At 49.8% G+C, this 19,202-nt stretch overlaps 1 protein-coding gene across 1 annotated transcript; it reads right to left on the bottom strand.

Moving 5' to 3' along the window:
• Nucleotides 1-5,040: 5,040 nt before the first annotated feature.
• On the bottom strand, nucleotides 5,041-17,342 carry FAM217A (family with sequence similarity 217 member A). The gene is made up of 8 exons (XM_065912968.1): nucleotides 17,221-17,342; nucleotides 13,003-13,107; nucleotides 12,192-12,276; nucleotides 9,629-9,713; nucleotides 9,453-9,466; nucleotides 8,753-8,827; nucleotides 8,590-8,657; nucleotides 5,041-6,427 (listed from the first exon to the last, which is right to left on the bottom strand). The coding sequence occupies exons 3-8, from the start codon at nucleotides 12,249-12,251 to the stop codon at nucleotides 5,212-5,214; spliced, it is 1,518 nt and encodes a 505-aa protein (XP_065769040.1). The 5' UTR covers nucleotides 12,252-12,276; nucleotides 13,003-13,107; nucleotides 17,221-17,342; the 3' UTR covers nucleotides 5,041-5,211.
• Nucleotides 17,343-19,202: the final 1,860 nt, after the last annotated feature.

The following is a 19,202-nucleotide window of genomic DNA, read 5'->3' as shown; positions in this document are numbered from 1 at the left end:
CTGAGACACCAGCTGCACCTTCTTAACAAGGTTATTTCTGACAGCATGTGTAGATAAACATTTAGCAACAGTTTAAATCAAAATCATGTCAATCAGTTTGGTTTTGCAACACAGGGATTAGTAACTTTTTTAACATGGTAGCAGAGAATTTCCAGAAATGTAATCTTTTCTGTTTGGGTGGTAAAAGCAATGCTTGTTTCCCTGAGGCGTGTGGAAAATAATCAGATTTTTAGAGGTTAACATACTATTTTAAAATTGTAAATGGGATTTTTTTATTCACCCAGGCACCTAAGTACAACACGCATGCACGTTTTGGTGCATTCAAGAATGGAAAATCAGAGTAGCAGCCTCATTCTGGTGGGTTCTGCTCCGTTTAAAGGCATGAAATGACCTGCAGCCCGCAAGGTGCAGACGCTATCCTAGGCCAGGCCAGCTCTGACTCTGCCCCCCTCTCCGTGCGGTCTAGCCCTAAGCCGACGTGAACGCCAGGCGTGCTCGTCCTCAGGCGGTGAGGCCTTGTAAGCAAGGCTCACGGTGCAGCTCTCCTGCGGGAACTGAGCGTAGCGATTTCCCACCATGTTCGCTCTGGCGGACAGATACATGCTGCACAGTGGAGTGTTTCCCACTGATTGTCACTCAAAACAGTTAACGTTTGTGTTTCCGGTGACTTTTCATGGCTTCGTTTTGTATACTTATTTAAGTAAGTTAACTTCCACTAGAAACAGTTCATCTTATGCCTTCAAAACTGTTACGCGTTCTTTTAAAAAAAAAAAAAAAAAACAAAGTTGCTTGTTACTTGTTCTTTGTGTTTTAGGTGCAGCTCAGTGGAAGATGATGGGACCAGAAGACATGAGCTAAGGTTTCTGTCCTATAAAAGATTTCAGAAAAAAGAACCCTCCATTTAGTTTCTGTCTGGTTTTTCCGTTCCCAGCATGATGATGTAGGGTGCACTGCTGTTTCAGTACTGAGAGGCGTGCTCCCATGTCCATTGTAAAGTGCTCACTCATCACTCTTCCCTCCCCCGGCGTGAAAGGAGGTGTCAGACCCAGCAGTGTTAGTGTGGACGGGGAGAGCCCGCGTGGCACGTGGCTGTCAGAGTCGGTCCCTGCAGACTGCTAGGAAAACCACAGCCACCAAGAGCGTCCATCTGGAGGCAGCCTTCCGCCACGCGGGGCGTGCTTCTTGACCAATGCCCAGGGGTGGGTAGAAGGCCTCGGTGCTGCTCAGCTCCCGGGGTCCTCAAGGGGAGTGAGGGGCGTCCCCTAGGTCGCTGGCGTTCCGGACTCGGCACTCCTGCGTTGCCTCCGTGAGCAGGCCTGGTCCTCGCCCGCTGGGTGGTATGGGAGCCCGCCGTCTCCAGCGGACACCTGGGGTGCCGCGGGGCCGCGGGCGGGGCCCCCAGGCGGGCGTGCCTGTGTCGCCGCTCTGCCGTTTCTCCCAGGAAGGCTTGGCTTTATTTCACGGTGTGGCAAAAATGGTATCAAGTGATTCTGAGACCTGAGGGTCTGTAAGTCCTAGAACGTGACCCACAGAGCGTAGTTTTCTCTGTAGTTGGCGGAGTGGTTGAGGCTACACGTCTTAGGATCATTTTTCGGGTAGACCTGTTGTCCTCCAAGGTTAAATAACTCTTAGGACCCTCCCAGCATGAGCTCACCCTCAGTTCTTATTAATAGCATCCTTCTCCTTTATTCCCCAGTGCCTGTTTCGTTCCACTCTTTTTCTCAAAATAGTTTTTGTGTTAAGAAAACACTTTTTTTAATCACTGAAATTTCCACTTTCTTTCCCTGAGACATACTCAGGACATGTCTGGTATGTGGTGGAGGCAGTGAGCTGTGACTTGCCCTGGGGTGCACGCCGCCTCCTTTCCACCTGTAGTTTATCGTGGTTCCATAGTGGAACTCTAGCTAGCTGAGGAGAAAGAATCTCTGCAGCAGGAATCCCTTGTCTTCAGATGCAGGTCAAGCAGTTGAGGATTTCCCTTCTAAATAGTGAGATAGGAAAGAAGCCAGATGTCTCACATACGGTCACTTAGTTAGGACAGCTTCCTGACGTGCTTTCTTTTTCATAGCATCCTAGTTCAGATGTGACTTTTTATAGAAGTGTTCACTACAAATTCATTTGTTTTTTATGTCAATTAATGTGCACCAAATTGACTTTTAAAATGCTTTCCGGTTACTTTGATAGATTTCATCATCGTGGCATCTTTCTCTTCTCCTTCCACATGTAGGGTAAGGGACTGTTCTTCTGAAGAATCTTTCCATTTAGTGATCAAGATACGGAAGCTGACCTCTGAAAATGCTCAATATGTATCCTAATTATTCCCAGTGTCCTTTGAGTTGTAACTTGCACTTCAGCAGCAATGTTCCCAATTGACCTACTAGGAAAATGTAATAAACACGCCTCTTGTTATCCTGCTGCCTCCTGATGTCTCATTGCCTGCGTTTCATGTCTGACATGTAAAGTGAGGAACACCATTTCTAACCTCCTGTCTCCCGCTGATCTCCATAGACACGCGCATCACAGAACCCGGCAGACGTTCCTGTCTCCCGCACCCAGCTCCTGCTCCTTGTCTTCCCAAAAGACGGGCTTTACGTTCTTACTGCACACCACGTCGCCCGTGCCCGGCACGTGCCTCTGAGAAGTGGGAATACGGACGGTCTATCCTGAACTTCCTCCAGGGCCGAGGCAGCCTAGGGCAGCCTCTCTGCCCTCCTGTGTCCTTCCTGCTCTCCTTGATACATTTCCTGAACTCGCCAGGCTCTTGATGATATGAGATAAAAGGTTTCCTACTCACTTTACAGGTTAGGTAAGGGAAGAACAGAGAAGTGAAGGAACCTGCCCGAGGAGTCAGAGCTGTTAGCGGAGCCCGGGTCCGCACGCAGACAGCTGGGCAAGGGGCCAGTGCCCGCAGCTGCTGCGGGGACGTCACAGGCCTGTGTGGAGGCTGAACCCCACATCTTAGCCAGACCTTAAAGGGCGTCTGCGACACGCCAGCCAGGACCCAGCAGTGAACAGCACGCGTGTCCCCGCCGAAGGATTGATGAGTGAAAATGAGATCTTACCGCTCTAAAGGGGAGGGCCTGCCTGAAATGCCAACAGGTGAAGCTGGCAGGAGTGAGGCTGGATAGAGGGTGGGTGTGTAGGTCCAGGACTCAGAACTGTAGGAAAGAAGGAAGCGCTGGTGGGGGAACCGGTCAGAATGGAGTTAAAGCACAAGCCCACTTCTGTGAAAATCTGTGGAAAGGCTGTTACACCGCTTGGCTCATGACCCTAATTGTGTGGGATTCAAGTAAAAGTCTATTATAAGGGATCCTGAACAATTAGGCTTATTTTTTTATTACTGTTGTTCCAGAACATTCTTTGAAATTAACCGAAAAACTAAGCATACCCTGGCCCCTGCCTCTAAGTACTATTTGAATCGTGTTCTTTTCCTAAAGATACAATGGAGGGAACAAGCGACAGTTGCCTCTTCAACATTCATTCAAGTCGCCCTTTAATCTCCACTCCAATATGCCACCTTACAGGGGGGATGATATGCAAAACCTTCATAGTGACGGCCTTTGTGGGAGAGGGTGAGGGTTAAGAAGATGGCTTTTCTGTTTTTCCTTTAGGTGATGTTTGAAGTTTTAATCATTAATAATTATTCACCAACCATCCACTGAAACCAAAGCCCACTGCCCCTGAAACACCCGGACTCCGGCCCAGGCAGACTGCGCCGGGCTTCCCGCTTCGTGCCGTTTTCCAGGTGTTCCCAGAGCCACCTGCATCAAACTCGCCCAGGACACTGTCTTCAGAGGGGAGCCCTGGGCCCCTCCCAAAGACCCTCTTTCCACAGGGCTCCAAGAGAAACCAGGACCATCTTGTTTCCTGATGCTCAAGTGCAGAAAAGGATGTCAATTACGCCTGTGTGCAGTCACTTCAGTCCTGTCTGACTCTGCAACCCTATGGACCGTAGCCCGCCAGGTTCCCCTCTCCTTGGAATTCTCCAGGCAAGAATGTTGATGAGTGGGTAGCCATTTCCTTCTCCAAGGGATCTTCCCCGCCCAGGGATCAAACCCATGCTTCTTGCGTCTCCTGCAAGGGCAGGCAGGTTCTTTACCACTCACACCACCTCGTTAATTACATCGTTTCTTGCCTGGTGACTCCAGCAGTAGAGTCTTGGGGACAATTCAGTGAATGAGAGATTTGGGCTATTCTGTGATCAGTGACCTTTCCCCGTTTCCCTTCAATATCCTAAAGCTATCCGATCTGAGGGAAAAGGGTTGTTTCAAACCTGTATCTGTAGCTGGACCTCAGAACTGACCTTGCTGTCACACCTGTGACCAAGGGCCTGGGGAAGGATAAGTTTCTGAGGCTTCAAGGAAGGACCCAGAGGATCTTGTATGTTAACTTAATAAAATAGCAACTTCTTTAGCTTTCAAAGGCAAAGCAAATGCCCAAAGATTAGGTCAAAGTAACAGACAAGGAGATTTGTGGAGATGAGAAGGGTATCAGTGAGGGGGAAAAAATCACTGAGGACAGATACCACATGATGTCCCCAATATAGTGGACTCTAAAAAAATGATGCACATGAACTTCTTTACAAAACAGGCAGACCTACACACATGGAAAACAAACTTAGGTTACCAGTGGCAGAAGAGAGGGAGGGATGTATTTGGAGTTTGGAATTAATAGATAACACTACTATATATAAAATACATGACCAACAAGGACCTATGTATAGTACAGGGAAGCTGCATTCAATACCTTGTAGCAGTCTATAGTAAAATCTGAAAGAACATATATATATACACAACTGAATCATTCTGCTGTACCCCTGAAACACAACAATGCAAGTCAACTATAACAGAAGATTACTGATTCTTACGACTGTATAATAGAATTAAAAAAAAATAATCATACCAGTGATAAGTCTGTTATACCATTTATTGATGATGGAATCACACTGGGAAATAATCACAACAAAAGAACCACCTTGAGTGGAATGGTTTTCCAAGTGAAACATTCCTTAGAAACATAACATGCAAGAGACCATCAGGGAAGCCCTTGGTTCATGTGTAGCCGTCTCAGCTGGACGCACAAGCTCCACTCCACAGCACGTTCAGGGACTGTGTGTGCGCATGATACCTGTATCTCGGAATAAGGAACTATATTTTAGCTGGGCTTCTTGGAATAGACCTGCTCACGTTGAGATGCAGGAAAGAAGACAGGTTATTTTTGGTCAGTGGGTGAGCACTTATCCTTAGCTATTAATGAAGGTGATAAACAACAGTTCAGCTTCTGAACACAGAACGGTCTGTTCAGCACCACATCTTTTCGGTAAAGTTTCTTTTTTGTCCTTGGGGCCTGAGTCTCTTCCCTGTGACTATCAGGAAAAGACAGAGGTATGGGTGAAATTGGTGTAGGAGACTTTGGTGGCAGACATCTGGCTGAGATCGTGTTAACCAGCAGCTGAGTCGTCTGGACAGGAGCGGGCTTGATTGTGAGTTCTTGGCATGGGTTTAAAACGGAGATTTTGGGGTTCTTAAAGTCATCATGAGCTGCAAGGACCTGTTTTGGGGTGGATGAGGCCTTCAGAGCTGGTCTAGAACTCCACTTGTATTTGCCAGCGCCATTCCAGTTCCACTTGGGAGCACTGTGTTCAGGCTTGTAAGAACCGAAACTGTTTCTTCTTTTCTCATGACTCTTCTCTGCATAAGCCATTTGCAGACCCACAGCGTCAGGCGGTTTGGGCTGTCTTGTCTTGGAGGCAGCTTTGGAGGAAGGGGGTCGTTCGGTGCCGACCGGGGCACAGAAAGAGGTCTGCAGTCTGGGCCTTTCTCTCTGAATGGTCAGCTGCTGAAGTCTTTCCATGTCCAGCAAACGAGCCATCAGCGGCTCCAGAGAGCTGTCCGGCGTTTCCACCGTCATTTTCCAACTATCAGATTTTGAAAGGGCTAATTTGTGCAAGTCCAAAGTACTGAAAGGAGGAGGAAGAAAATCAGGATATGGAAATACCTCATTCAGTTCCTCTGTGAAAGGTTCTTCAACATTTTCTATTGTTTCTGGCTTTAAGTTCAGGTCCATCTTTTTAAAATAGCTGAGTAGAGTATCATTTGCTTTTTCATTTTCTGATACATCGCTTTCATCTGTTAAATTTTCCTCCACACTGCTATTTCCATACTTCAGATTCCAGTTTGGAGCAGTTAAAAGTTCTCCACTGTTGTTTTCTAGAGTTGAGCATAAATGAATATGAGGCTCGTTCCTGTCCTTGAAAAAGTCTCCATCAGCGTATCTGCAGCAGAGACGTAATGGAACCTGCAGCGCGGGGCAGGAGCCAGCCAGCTTGTCCACTGAGGCACTTGTCAGCGGGGGCTTCACACCGAAGAGCCTTATGGGATTATTGGTCATATCACAGCCAGTTCCCACTGAAGATACTTTGAAATCCCTTAAAAGATGATTTATATAATGAATGGTTGGTTGCCTAGAATTAAAATGCTATTAAAATAATGAATAAGAAACCTTTATCAAAGACTAATGTTTAGCCCCCAATGGCTATCTGTAACAGAAACGTGTTAATTTTCAAATACGCTCTAACTATATACAACTATCTACGTTTTTAAAAGTATAGATCAAAATAATAACTGGGCAGTCCTTTGTACGTGCATAGGTGACTAGACCATTCTACCTACAAATGGTTAACTGACTATGAATGGCCACAAGGCTACACGTGGCTGATTATAGCTACTTGCCTCTGAATATACTGTACGTGTAACTATGATGTCTGAGAAGGAGGCTCTCCACCTCAAACTGAAATTACAGTGATGTTTATTGACCCAGAATTAAACAAAAGGAAACTCTCAAAGAGTGTAGTCAGGTTATTTAAGAAAGGCTTCTACTTGGGCCACTGTGCTTTTTAAAAATTGGTCTAACCAAAAAAGGAAGCAAAACAATGTCTAGCTATAAACAAAAATTATCCCAGATATACTCTATAGCAATTTTCATCTGATGGTACGCTTTCATTTTAGGGGTAATACTTCTAGGTATTATATTCAAATAAAACTGCAAAAAAGCCAGACCATAGAATACTGAATTTACAGTTAGTACGTTTTAAACACTTACTAGAAATACTGCCATGCAAAAATTTGATGCATTAATTGACATATATACAGTCGCATTATCTTCTTGCTTCTCTTAAAGCCAACTTACACTAAAGTCAACAAAGCAGTCTTGAGAGGTTTACAAAAATACAGAAAATGGTAAAAATTTATTCATTTAGCTAAGCACTAGGTTTAATGACTTGCCTCTGAAAAATCAGAGGAAAATCACCTTAAATCGTATACTTGATAACAGACAATCCATGTAGCAAACAAAAAAAGAGCACAAAATCTCAATGTGGAAGACTGTGGCTGGACCGCTTTGCCACCAGGGAACAAAGTGGAAATTATCCACCCTGGAGGTGGTCTGAGAGGCGAGACAATTACACCAACACACCCTGCAAGCTGTTAAACACTCGCATAAGCTGCCACGAATTTTACTCTCTTTGTTGACATTGAGGAGAAACATCTCATTAGCAAAATGATTCCCTGCCTCCAAGCTTCCAAGTCCGCACCATCACAGGCCTCGCCAGTACCGGCTGTGAACACCCATCAACTGCAGTCCGCCCAGCAGCCCACGAGATCGGCAGTTTCACTGTCTGCCCTGGACGGACCAGGGATCCCAGGCCCCGGCAGGCTGAGGTCACACCTCCCGTAAGCGGAGGAGCTGGGGTTAAGCCCGCGCTCGTGGCCCCAGCCACCGCCCTCTGCTGACTCCATCTGCGCGCTCTCGCTTCACCTGACCTCATCCTGCAAGCTCCTGCTCGTAAAAGCAGCCTTTCTCCCCGGCCGATCAGTACCATCAGGCCAGACACGAGTCAGTACCACAACCCCCTTCACACCTCCCATCTGCCCCCAGCTTCTGCACGAGGAGGGCCGCGCCCCGAGCGCACGGAGACCCCTCCACGGAGGAACAGCGGCTGCTGGGGCACCGCCCGACGCTCAGAGCCGGGGACCAGAGAGAAGCGACTCCGCGACGCCCGCAGACGACACAGGTGGGCAGCGACAGGCCACGGAAACGTCCCCGTCACTTTGACCTGCCACTTGGAGACGCCTTCCAGCTGGTTCTCACGCACACCGAAGAACCAAAAAGGAAAAATTCGGACGCCAGAGAGGGTCTGAAGGGAGGAAGGGGGTCTGGGAGCACGAGCCGAGCTTTCACATCCCGGTTCAACCTTCCATCGCTTGTCACCAGACCTCCCAACCGGGACTGTCGTGCGGGTTCAGAGCGAACACAGGGACCTGGCACGTGAAGTGCTCCTTTCCCGTTAGGGCTCCTTTTCATCTGGGCGAGAAGGCCAGCCCCTCCGCGCCCAGCCCCTCCGCGCCAGGCCTGCTCACGGCTTCCCCACTCGCTCGGCCACTCCCTTTCCCGGGGCTTTCCCCACGATTTGCACACAGTCCTTTTTGCTCCTGGTGGTTTTTTGGCCTCCCACTTCAACTGAGGAGCGAATCCATCTAGTTACCTTTATCTCCCTGAGTTAGGGGTTGCCGGTCATAAACACCTGCTCACCTGAGCCCCACGGCGCTTGCTTCGCTCAGAGGGTAACTCCACAGCTGGAAGAGCCCTTGTTTACTATTCTAGGAAGAGAAAAACCATAGACAACGTTTTAGTTACTGAATGCCTTTTTAGAAATAACAACAATACTTTCAGAGCGTGATGGATAGAACCCCACCTGTGTTCTCTGGGGCAGGAACTCTGAGAAAGTGAGCTCCAGCAGGAGCTGGTCTGCTGGGATTTCCAGGTGGTTCTATAAAGCGGCAGAAGACATTTAAACACCCAGCATCTCTACTCCCGACTCTTGTTCTAAGAATGTACAGTTCTTGTTCTAACCAAGCAACATGGGCTAGACTCTGATCATTCTCCCTCATACACATATTGGTCTGTACTGACCTCAGTAGGAATAGTGTAATCCATTTATAAAGATCAACTAAACAATGTTAACTAGTAAGACTTAAATAGCATTAAAATTGTCTTTATTTTATTAACCGTTAACTGTTTTACATTTTGATCAATAAAAGCAAATGAGAAAGATTAATTCTTTCACTACTTCAAAATACAACCGTTTCAACTGCCTTAAGGCATCTTAAGAGCTGAGACCACCTCCCTTTTGGCAGTGACTAGAACATATTATATTCATTACAATGTTAATTTCCATTTATAATATTGTTATATTGAAAAAAGCGATATAATAAGATATTCACTTAATGACCTATTTGCAGCTTTGTAAAACAGTAAACAAAGGCACTGACTTTGAAGAACTGCATAGAAATAAAATTTAAAGTTTAACTTAAAGGAAAGAAACTTTCTTTAAGGAACACACAATGTCATGTTAATGTGCTGTCAATTATTTAAAACCAAATATTTATCCTTACCTTGTTAATTTTGCCTGAAAGAATGTATATGGAAAAAAATGACAATTAATAGTTACATAAAACTGGTGATACTCAAAACAAGCCCCCTTTAATATGAGTGGTTGTTCCTATTACACTTAGGGATGTAAGTTTTCATATATTTATAAATATAAGCAGACACATCAAGGATTTCTTACCACCTGTGGCGCCATCCCTCCCAGGTGGGAGGCTTTTATTTTCAGGAACAGGTACTTCTGCATCCAAATTCCAGGGAGACAAGCTCTAAAACAACATTTGTTTCAGGATAAACTTAATGTAAGAAGATTTTACAAGCCCAAATACATGATTTTATAGGTCCTTTGGGTAAAATATGACAAAAGGCACGAAGGTCTATGACCCCCACCTCCACCCCATAAGGACACTCAGCATTTCTGAGGAGCGGGAAACGTTTACCTTAAACTATTATCAGCTGGGTAACACCTCAGGAAATGGAAAGGCTTTTACAAGAATTGATGGCTTTGTTTCAAAACTGATTTTAAAAACATGACAAAGCGTCCAGTCCAGTGTGTCCTGGGCACACGACGGCTCCTTCACCAGATTTTATCTGAGTACCAGATCTGAGAGTCTATGAAAGTCTTTCCATCAACAGAACAAAATCCTCTGACCCTCACATACTCAACACTGACTAGCCCACATCTCATTCCAGACTCCAGATGTTGAGAAACATGCAGGAAATGTTTTTTTTTTTAAAGGCAAGAAATGAACAAGGAAAGGTACAATATCTATTGAGGATTCACGTTCCAGACACTGTGCTGACCGCTATGGGGAAAGGCATGGGTGTGTGCAGGAGAGGTCTGCAGAAGTTTATCCTGGAAAAGGTGAAGTGAAGAGGTGGGCAGTTTACTTTTAAAAAAATTAATCGCTGAGGGCTTCCCTGGTGGCTCGTGGTGAGGAATCTGCCCGCTAATGCAGGAGACGTGGGTTCAGTCCCTGATACTGGAAGATCCCACATGGAGCAACGAAGCCCTCCCACTGTTGAAGCCGCGCTCCGGAGCCTGTAAACCGTAACCACTGAGGCTGCATGCCCAGGGCCCCGGCTCCGAGACAGGGGGCCACCGCCCTGCGGGGAGAGCAGCGCCGCTCGCCCCAGCTAGACGGAGCCTGCAGGCAGCGACAGACACCCAGGACAGCCAGAGTAAGTACACGCAGCAGCAAGGACCGAGGACAGCCAAAGTAAGTAAACAAATACACTTTTAAAAAGTAATATCTGAGGGATGAACTCAGCAGCTTTCTTATCTCAAATGAGAAAACCCTTTGTAAACTATACTTTAAGCAACATTCACACCAATGAAATGTTAGGTAGTGTTAGGTCATCATCACCACAGTAAGGAGAAGGAGGGACAAAGCAGCTTAAATACAGGATGAGAACTTAACTGATCCACAAGAAAGTTACCTCCTGGCAGGAAGGAGAGTTGGCCTTTGGAAGGTGGGCCTTGGTTTATCTTTTCCTAGAGGCTTTTATTTAGAAAAAAAAAAAGAAAAGTCAATAAATTTCTTTGTTCTCTGAGAGAACGTGCTTTGGATCTAGCCTCCGCATGAGAATCACCAGGGGTGCTCTTTAAAAATAACAGTTGAGGGCTTCCCTGGTGGCCTAGTGGTTAAGAATCTGCCTGCCAGTTCGGTCCTCGGCTGAGGAAGGTTCCACAGGCTGCGAAGCAGCTAAGCCCGAGCGCCGCAGCTATGAGCCCGAGCCCTAGAGCCCGCAAACTGCAACTCCCAGGCCCATGGGCCACAACTAGAGCCTGCACCCCGCAACCAGAGAAGCCAGCACAGTGAGACGCCCGCATGCAAGCAGAGCAAGCCCACGTGCAGCAAGGAAGACCCAGCACGGCCAAAAATAAATAAGTAAATACATGCAATTAAAAAAAATTAGTTGAAAAACACAGATTCTGATCGAGTATGATGAGGCCGGACACTTGTATTTTTAGAGCCTCCTGACAGATTGTCAAGCTTCTCTCGGCTCTGTAATCCCAGTTCCCTAAGGTAGAAAACAACCTGTAAGAGGAACAGCTCTACAGTAACTCGGTAAAGGGCAGCTGACGAAAACTGCACCACTGAGGTCACAGCACAGAAGGAAGCCAAGCCATCCGCTGAGGTCACAGCACAGAAGGAAGCAAAGCCATCCGCTGAGGTCACAGCACAGAAGGAAGCAGTCACCAGGTAAGGAAGGCCGTCAGCTGCCCACGACATCCGCCACATTGTAGACTCCCTACAGGTGGTAACTGGGCCCTCCTAGATGATATTCCACCTGCCGCCAATATTTTTCACAGAAAACATGTAAGGATATTAAACAGGTGAGCACTGTCAATGAATCAAGGTGGCATGTTTCACGAAATCCAATTGCAATCAGAAATGTTTGGAGACTTGCAGAGAAGCTGGTTAACCTGCCGTTTGTTAAAGGGCATAAAAATGTTCAGGGGAGTCTACTCAGTACTCTGTAATAAGACAAACGGGAAAAGAAGCGTGCATATAACTGAACCTCCTTGCGCTGGGCACCTGAAACTGGCACACATTGCCGACCAACTAAACTCCAATATAAAATTTAAAAAAAATTTTAAAGAGAACTTTTCCACCTGGTCTTGCGAACGCAGCCAGAGGTGGAGAGCAGCCTGCTCCCTGGGGGAGCAGCAGGGCGCGCGGGGCCCCTTGCGGAGGCGCTGACCGCGGCGGGTGGGTGGGGAGGCGGTCCTCGGCACCTACCTCCCAGGGGACGGCCGCGCCCGGGCCGGGCCCGCTGCTCTCACCGGCTTTCCCGCCCATCTTGCTCCTCGGTTTCCTGGGAATCCTGCACAGGCGTGGGCAGACAGCACACGGAGGGTGAGGCCCGCGGCTGAGGCAGAGCGCGTCCAGAGGTGAAGAGCACGCTTCAGAAGAGGAGAGCTTGGCTCACAAGCGGGGGTTCAGTGGGAACCCAGGCCAGCCAGACAAGGGGGGGGCACAGAAAAGAGCAAACGGGGAGACCTCGGCGACAGAAGACGGAAACGAAGGTTTCCAGGCAGGGAGCTGCTACCAGATCCGAAGATTAAAGCACAAGCTAGAATCGTCTGGAATTAAGACACAGGGTCGTGCGGTCTGCTTTTCAGCGTTTAAGCCAGGGGCCCCGTTGGAAAGCAGGATCCCCCTCCCGCACGGGCAGGGCAGATCCCCCGCGCCCACCCCGCCAAGCGCCTCGGATCGGCCGAAAGGCCTGCTTCCCGCCCCACACGGCCCTGGTCCCGGGCCGCCGCGGCTCGCGGCAGAGCCTGCGGGCGCAGCAAGCGTCGCGGCGTTGCCGAGGCGGACTAAGGCGCGGGATCGGACCCGCTGCGAAAGCGCAGACAGACGGCAGCTACCGCGGAGGGCAGGGCGCTCGCCGGGCGTCTACGGCCGTCGGCCCCGGAGGGACGCCGCTCGGGGACGCCCGGCGCCCGGGGAGCCGCCAGGCGGGGGCGACGGGGCGGACCGGGGGAGGCGCGCCGAGGACCGGGAGGGGAGGGGAGGGGGGCGTCCGGCCGCCCCGGCCATCACTTACCGCTCGGCGCCGCTGGCCCCTGGCTGGTCCCCGGCCGCGTCTCCGCGCGCGCTGCCGCCCGGCCGCCCCAGCCGCTCCGCGCGCCCGGCCTCCGGCTCGGCCGGCCTGCGGGGAGGACAGAGCGCAGCGCCCCGTTGCACGCCGACCACCGCCCCGACCTCGGCCGCGGCCCCGCCGCCGCCCCTGCCCCCGACCTTGACCCTGACCCCTCCCGGCCTCCCGCCGGACCCTGCACCAGGTCCAGGCTCCATCCTCGACCTTCAGCCCGGCCCCGCCCCCGACCGCAGACCCGCAGCGTGACCGCGCCCCCAACCCAGGACCCCGACCCTGCGTCCGAGCGCGCCCGCGACTCCGCCCCGCCCCGCCCGCCGGCCCGCTCCCTCCTCCGAGACCCTGATTTGGGTTTGTAGCAGGATTTGCTTTCAACGCGTTGCTCACCTGTTGCATCAGAGTTACTCATTTACAATTTCTCACTCGCTACTTTTTAAACACCTCGAAGGCGAGACCTGGCCTTTCTCTGAGTGACAGAGTGCCTGGCATAATAGTCCATACGTGTTGGGGTTAAATTAACCCCAAAACGAAATTCTTTTGTATGGGGTGGTTACTATGCTCAGGCCTACTGCCAAACACTTCATAGAGATTAACCAGTGTAATACTCAACAGCCCAGGGAGGGTGGTACTTCTAGCGATTCCTGTTTTATAAATGAGTAACCTGGTGGGTGTTGCGAGAGGGCATCAGAGGGCAGACACACTAAGACCATAATCACAGGAAACTAGCCAATCTGATCACATGGACCACGGCCTTGTCTAACTCAATGAAACTAAGCCATGCCGTGTGGGGCCACCCAAGACGGCCGGGTCATGGTGGAGAGGTCTGACAGAACGTGGTCCACTGGAGGAGGGGACGGCAAACCACTTCAGTATTCTTGCCTTGAGAACCCCATGAACAGTATGAAAAGGCAAAAAGATAGGACACTGGAAGAGGAACTCCCCAGGTCAGTAGGTGCCCAATATGCTACTGGAGATCAGTGGAGAAATAACTCCAGAAAGAATGAAGGGATGGAGTCAAAGCAAAAACAATACCCAGTTGTGGATGTGACTGGTGATAGAAGCAAGGTCCGATGCTGTAAAGAGCAATATTGCATAGGAACCTGGAATGTTAGGTCCATGAATCAAGGCAAATTGGAAGGGGTCAAACAGGAGATGGCAAGAGTGAATGTCGAGGACTGATGCTGAAGCTGAAACTCCAGTACTTTGGCCACCCACCTCATGCGAAGAGTTGACTCATTGGAAAAGACCCTGATGCTGGGAGTGATTGGGGGCAGGAGGAGAAGGGGACGACAGAGGGTGAGATGGCTGGATGGCATCACCGACTCAATGGACATGAGTTTGAGTAAAGTCTGGGAGTTGGTGATGGACAGGGAGGCCTGGCGTGCTGCAATTCATGGGGTCTCAAAGAGTTGGACACCACTGAGCGACTGAACTGAACTGAACTGAACTGAACTGAACCTGGCCTTAAATATTACATTTCCCAACTTAACAATTATTGAAAAATAGTGACTTCATGTGGGGGTCCACGTATTCCTAGCTAACACTGGCTGATGTATTTAAGTGGGAAAGAGTTTTCTGTTCTCTGGCTGGAAGACAGAAATGATGCGTGTGTGTGGACATGTGTGCATTTCACATGCGTGTGTACATGTCACATGTAGCTTATGCAGCCCCCGTCCTCCTTTCTTCCTGTTTCTTCTTTTCCTTTAGCTTCAGAACTTGACCTGATTCCTAATCCCTTCAGGTCCCTCTGAGCTGTGGCATCCGGGAATAAGCACATCCTCTAAGATCCTCTCTTTTTTTCCTTGACGGGACATACTCTTAAAAACTCTCCTATTCTCTCTGACGCTTCCTCCTGTCTCTGGAGACTTTTTAAAGGGTTTGCATCAGCATCAAAACCCTGCCTCCCTCCCCCGCACGTCAACACTTGGTAAGGGTTTCAGCATCACATGTTCAGCACTGCAGTGACCGCAGTCCCCGCAGGGTGTTCTGGGAGAGCGAGGGGCCAGGCCTCCCGAGGGGCGGAAGGGCCAAGCGGTGGATGTGGAGGACGAGGGCTGCAGCCAGGGAGCCTGGGCCTGGCTGCAGGCTGGTCTGCGTCCGGTCCAGCCCTGAGAGTCAAGGCACGTGGTTAAATTTAACCAGTCCAGTGGTTAAATACAGACGTGGGCTGTTTTCCAGAGCAGCTCAAGTCCTGGGCCAGCCTTCTCGACCAGCCCCAGGCCTCTGCGGGGATTCAGTTCTGGTGGTAGCCTTACTTCCAACCTGTTCCTCCCTATTAACCCATGAAGCAGGGCCAGGTCGCCTCTGTCTCGTGGCATTGGACAAGCTCTTCCGTCCGTTAGGACGGAGCTGGTCTGGCCGGGCAGAAGGGGCGCTCCTCGGGCCAGTCACCCTGTGGGCCGGGGCCTTCTCCCACCTCAGGTTCTCTTGCTGTGGAAAGGTGACACGAACCCTTGACAACTATTTTGGGAAGCAGCCTGACATACGTTCCTTCTCACTGTCCAGGCTTATGGACGAGGTCAGGAACGACAGTGCTTAGCTTCTTGTCCTCCTGAAGGGAACAGTTCTCTCCACCCGCCCCCCTCTGTCGACACCCTCCATGGCTTCATGCATCCCCCTCCTGCTCCCTCGATTCTCCCAGGTATTGCCAAGCTCGGGGCGGGTCGTGTTCTGCTGAACATGTGTTCTGATCTTGTGCAGTGTAACTATGTACTTGCTTTCAGAAAGTCGGGACCATCTTTTCTGATTACTAATATGCATTTCTTTGGCCGCATTGCATGGCCTGCGGGATTTTAGGTCCCTGACCAGGGATCGAACCCATACCCTTGGGAGCGGAAGCCTGGAGCCCTAATCACTGGACCGCCAGCGAAGTCCCAATAACATGCGTTTTTGTTCTCCAGTAAGACTCTAAGTCAGTGGGAAAGACTCCAATTCAATTATGGGCAGTTTGCATTTAGTGTATCCAGGTAACTTGTTTTCCCCTACTCTCCCCCGCCACCACCTACCTCCCCATTTTCCAGCTTCTGCTGTCTCTCAGTCAGGGCCAATTATATGTATTTCCAATTTAGGACTCCATTTCTGTGAGATTTACCTTAAATAGCCTAACTTCCTTGTATTTGTATAATTCTGCTCTAAGAAATATTCATGGGGTTATTTTTAGTTAGAAGTTGTGTTTTTGCTTTAAAAATTAAGCTTTAACACTTTCCTTCCTTATTTGGGAGGCCCCGATTCTGTCGTAAGAAATCTTGTTTAAAGTCTGTTCCTAGAAGGCGTGCGATAGACACGTGCATGAATATCTTTACAAATGTAAGACAAGCACAGACATCAGCCTGTCCCTCACCTGCCTCTGTCATAACTCAGTTTTTTTTTTCTTTTTTTTTTTAAATTATTTTTCAGTGGGTTTTGTCATACATTGACATGAATCAGCCATAGAGTTACACGTATTCCCCATCCCGGTCCCCCCTCCCACGTCCCTCTCCACCCGATTCCTCTAGGTCTTCCCAGCCCACCAGGCCCGAGCACTTGACTCATGCCTCCCACCTGGGCTGGTGGTCTGTTTCACCACAGATGATATACATGCTGTTCTTTCGAAACATCCCACCCTTGCCTTCTCCCACAGAGTTCAAAAGTCTGTTCTGTACTTCTGCGTCTCTTCTTCTGCCCTGCATATAGGGCCATCGTTACCATCTTTCTAAATTCCGTATATATGTGTTAGTATGCTGTAATGTTCTTTGTCTTTCTGGCTTACATAACTCAGTTTTGATCCAGTTCTCAATCACATTTCCCCCTTTATTTCGATTTTTCTGTGAGATTTGACCTCTTCTGTTTGAGTTGCTTTATATGTCTCCCTGTCCTCCAGGGGCCTGTTCTCTGTAGCTGGGTTTCCTTAGCTTTGTATCCCCCACTCACTTTGGATTTTGGTTTGGGTTTGGGGGTTAGGACTTACTCTCTGGATGGCATTACCCGTGAAGAACTTACCTGCTAGTGCAGGAGACCTAAGAGATACGGGTTCCACCCCTGGGTCGGGAAGATTCCCCTGTTGGAGGAAAGGGTAACCCACTCCAGTATTCTTGCCTGGAGAATCCCATGGACGGAGGGGTCTGGCGGGCTACAGGCCATGGGGTCGCAAACAGTGGGACGCCCTGGGTGACTTCGCCCAGCACTTACTTTCTGCTGGCAGGAAAGCTGTGGCTTGGGTCCTCCTGGTAGCTGGGGCCTCTCCACCTCAGCTGCTTGGAGCGGAACACTCTCTTGAGCACGCTCTCCTTCAGGAACCTGGAGATGATCCTCTCTCTCTGGACGTTACTGAACACCCTGCCCTCGGGGAGCCAGCCCAGCTTGTCACACCCGCCGTGAAAGAGGGGGAGCGGGAGGAGCTCGGGAGACACGGCCGTCCTCTGTGGGAGCAACGGCAGAGAAGGGAATGCCGGTTACCTGGAAGTCCAGACGAGAGACCAGCCCACCCTGAGGACGAGCGCCCAGGCCTGCAGCAGCCCCGCTGCGGGAGCAATCGCGCTGATAGCACGCGCCCCCGGGGCTGCCGGCGTCACAGTGAGCGGAGGAGCAGGGGCAGGCCGAGGGGGCTTCCTGGTCCTTCTTCAGAGGAGATAATACTCGACCCCAGGTTCAGCCTTGAAAGGTAAATGTGCCGGTGACCGAAGCGCAGAGTTGTAAGGAGGAGGGGTTGGGAACAAGGCTCAGTGGAGAGGTTCGTGTCCTCAGCATCCACACCGCAGGCTGAGAGCGGCTTGGCCACGGTGAAGGTCACGCAGCGGCCACGGTGAAGGTCACAGCTGGGTTCGGCACCCCGCCTGCCCCGCGGAGACCGTTCACGCCCACCCCAGCAGCGTTCCTGCCGCCGCACCACAATCAGAGCAAAGAGACAAAATCGGACTCCTTGAAGGAGACGTACCTGTGGCAGGAAACATTTATTCCTCCGAGAGTTTATTTAAAAATAAAAGGTAATCATCATGGCCTCCTGATTTCAGCCAAGGTCAGTAAACCTCAGATTGCTGGGAAGATTCCAACAGTTGTTATTTAGAGCAAAGAGTAAGAATGTGTGGGACAACTCGCAGACTTCGAGACCCAGCCTACGGTTGCGGGGTGCAGGGGGATGTGGGGGGACGGATGGGGAAGGGACAGTTAGGGGGTCTGAGATCAACACGCACACACCACTATATTTAAAATGGACGGGACTTCCTGGGGGTCCAGGGGTTAGGGATCGACCTTGCTGTGTGGGGGAGGTGGGCTCGATCCCTGGTCGGGGAACTGAGATCCCACATGCTGCAGGGCTGGGCCTGCGTGCCACATCGAGAGAGGGGCCTGCACGCCGCAACCAAACCCAACACAGCCACAAACCAACCTTGTCTTAAACATAAAATGGATAACCGGCAAGGACCTACCGCGTAGCACCCGGGACTCCGCTCCATGTGATGCGGCAGCCGGGACGGGAGGCGGGGTTCGGGGGAGAACAGATAACGTGTGTGTGTGGCTGAGTCGCCTTGCTGCCCACCTGAGGCTATCACAGTATTATTTGTTAATCAGCTGTACCCAAGTAGTCAATAAAATGTTAAAAAGAATACACGGGTCAAATGAAGAACAGGCTTGTGGCTGCCGAGGGACAGGAGAGTAGGGGAGGAATGGATTGGAGTTTGGGGTGAGCAGATGGGAGCTATGAAGCATAGATGGATAGACAAAGTCCTACCGCATAGCGTAGGGAAATATAGTCAACATCCCGTGATAAACCATAATGGAAAAGAATATGAAAAAGCATGTGTGTACATGTGTACCTGAGTCACTGTACTGCAGAAGTTAGCACAACACTACAAATCAACTACACTTCAATAGCAAAAATTTAAAAAGAACATGTAGGTCAATTTATGTGAACTGGAAAAAATCAATTTTAATAGATCCCTTCCTTGGCCTTTGAATGGCTTAAAACATGGTTTGCTCTTCCCCATTTAAGTGAAAGAGGATTTAGAGTAACCCAGTCACATCTGCTTGGAAGAGAGAAACTTCTGGCTTCCAGAATTTTCTACCCTCCCCCTCCACCAGTTCCTTTCTCTCTCCAAAAGCACCTGTGAAATTATGAGACGCACACTCTGTTCCAGGGGTTCTGGTTAGTTCTATACCATATTTAAAATGCATTT

This window comes from Muntiacus reevesi, chromosome 20 (assembly GCF_963930625.1).
Source record: "Muntiacus reevesi chromosome 20, mMunRee1.1, whole genome shotgun sequence".
NCBI lineage: Eukaryota > Metazoa > Chordata > Mammalia > Artiodactyla > Cervidae > Muntiacus > Muntiacus reevesi.
The sequence above is the reverse complement of the archived record's forward strand: the minus strand, read 5'-3'. Positions and strand labels throughout refer to the sequence as shown.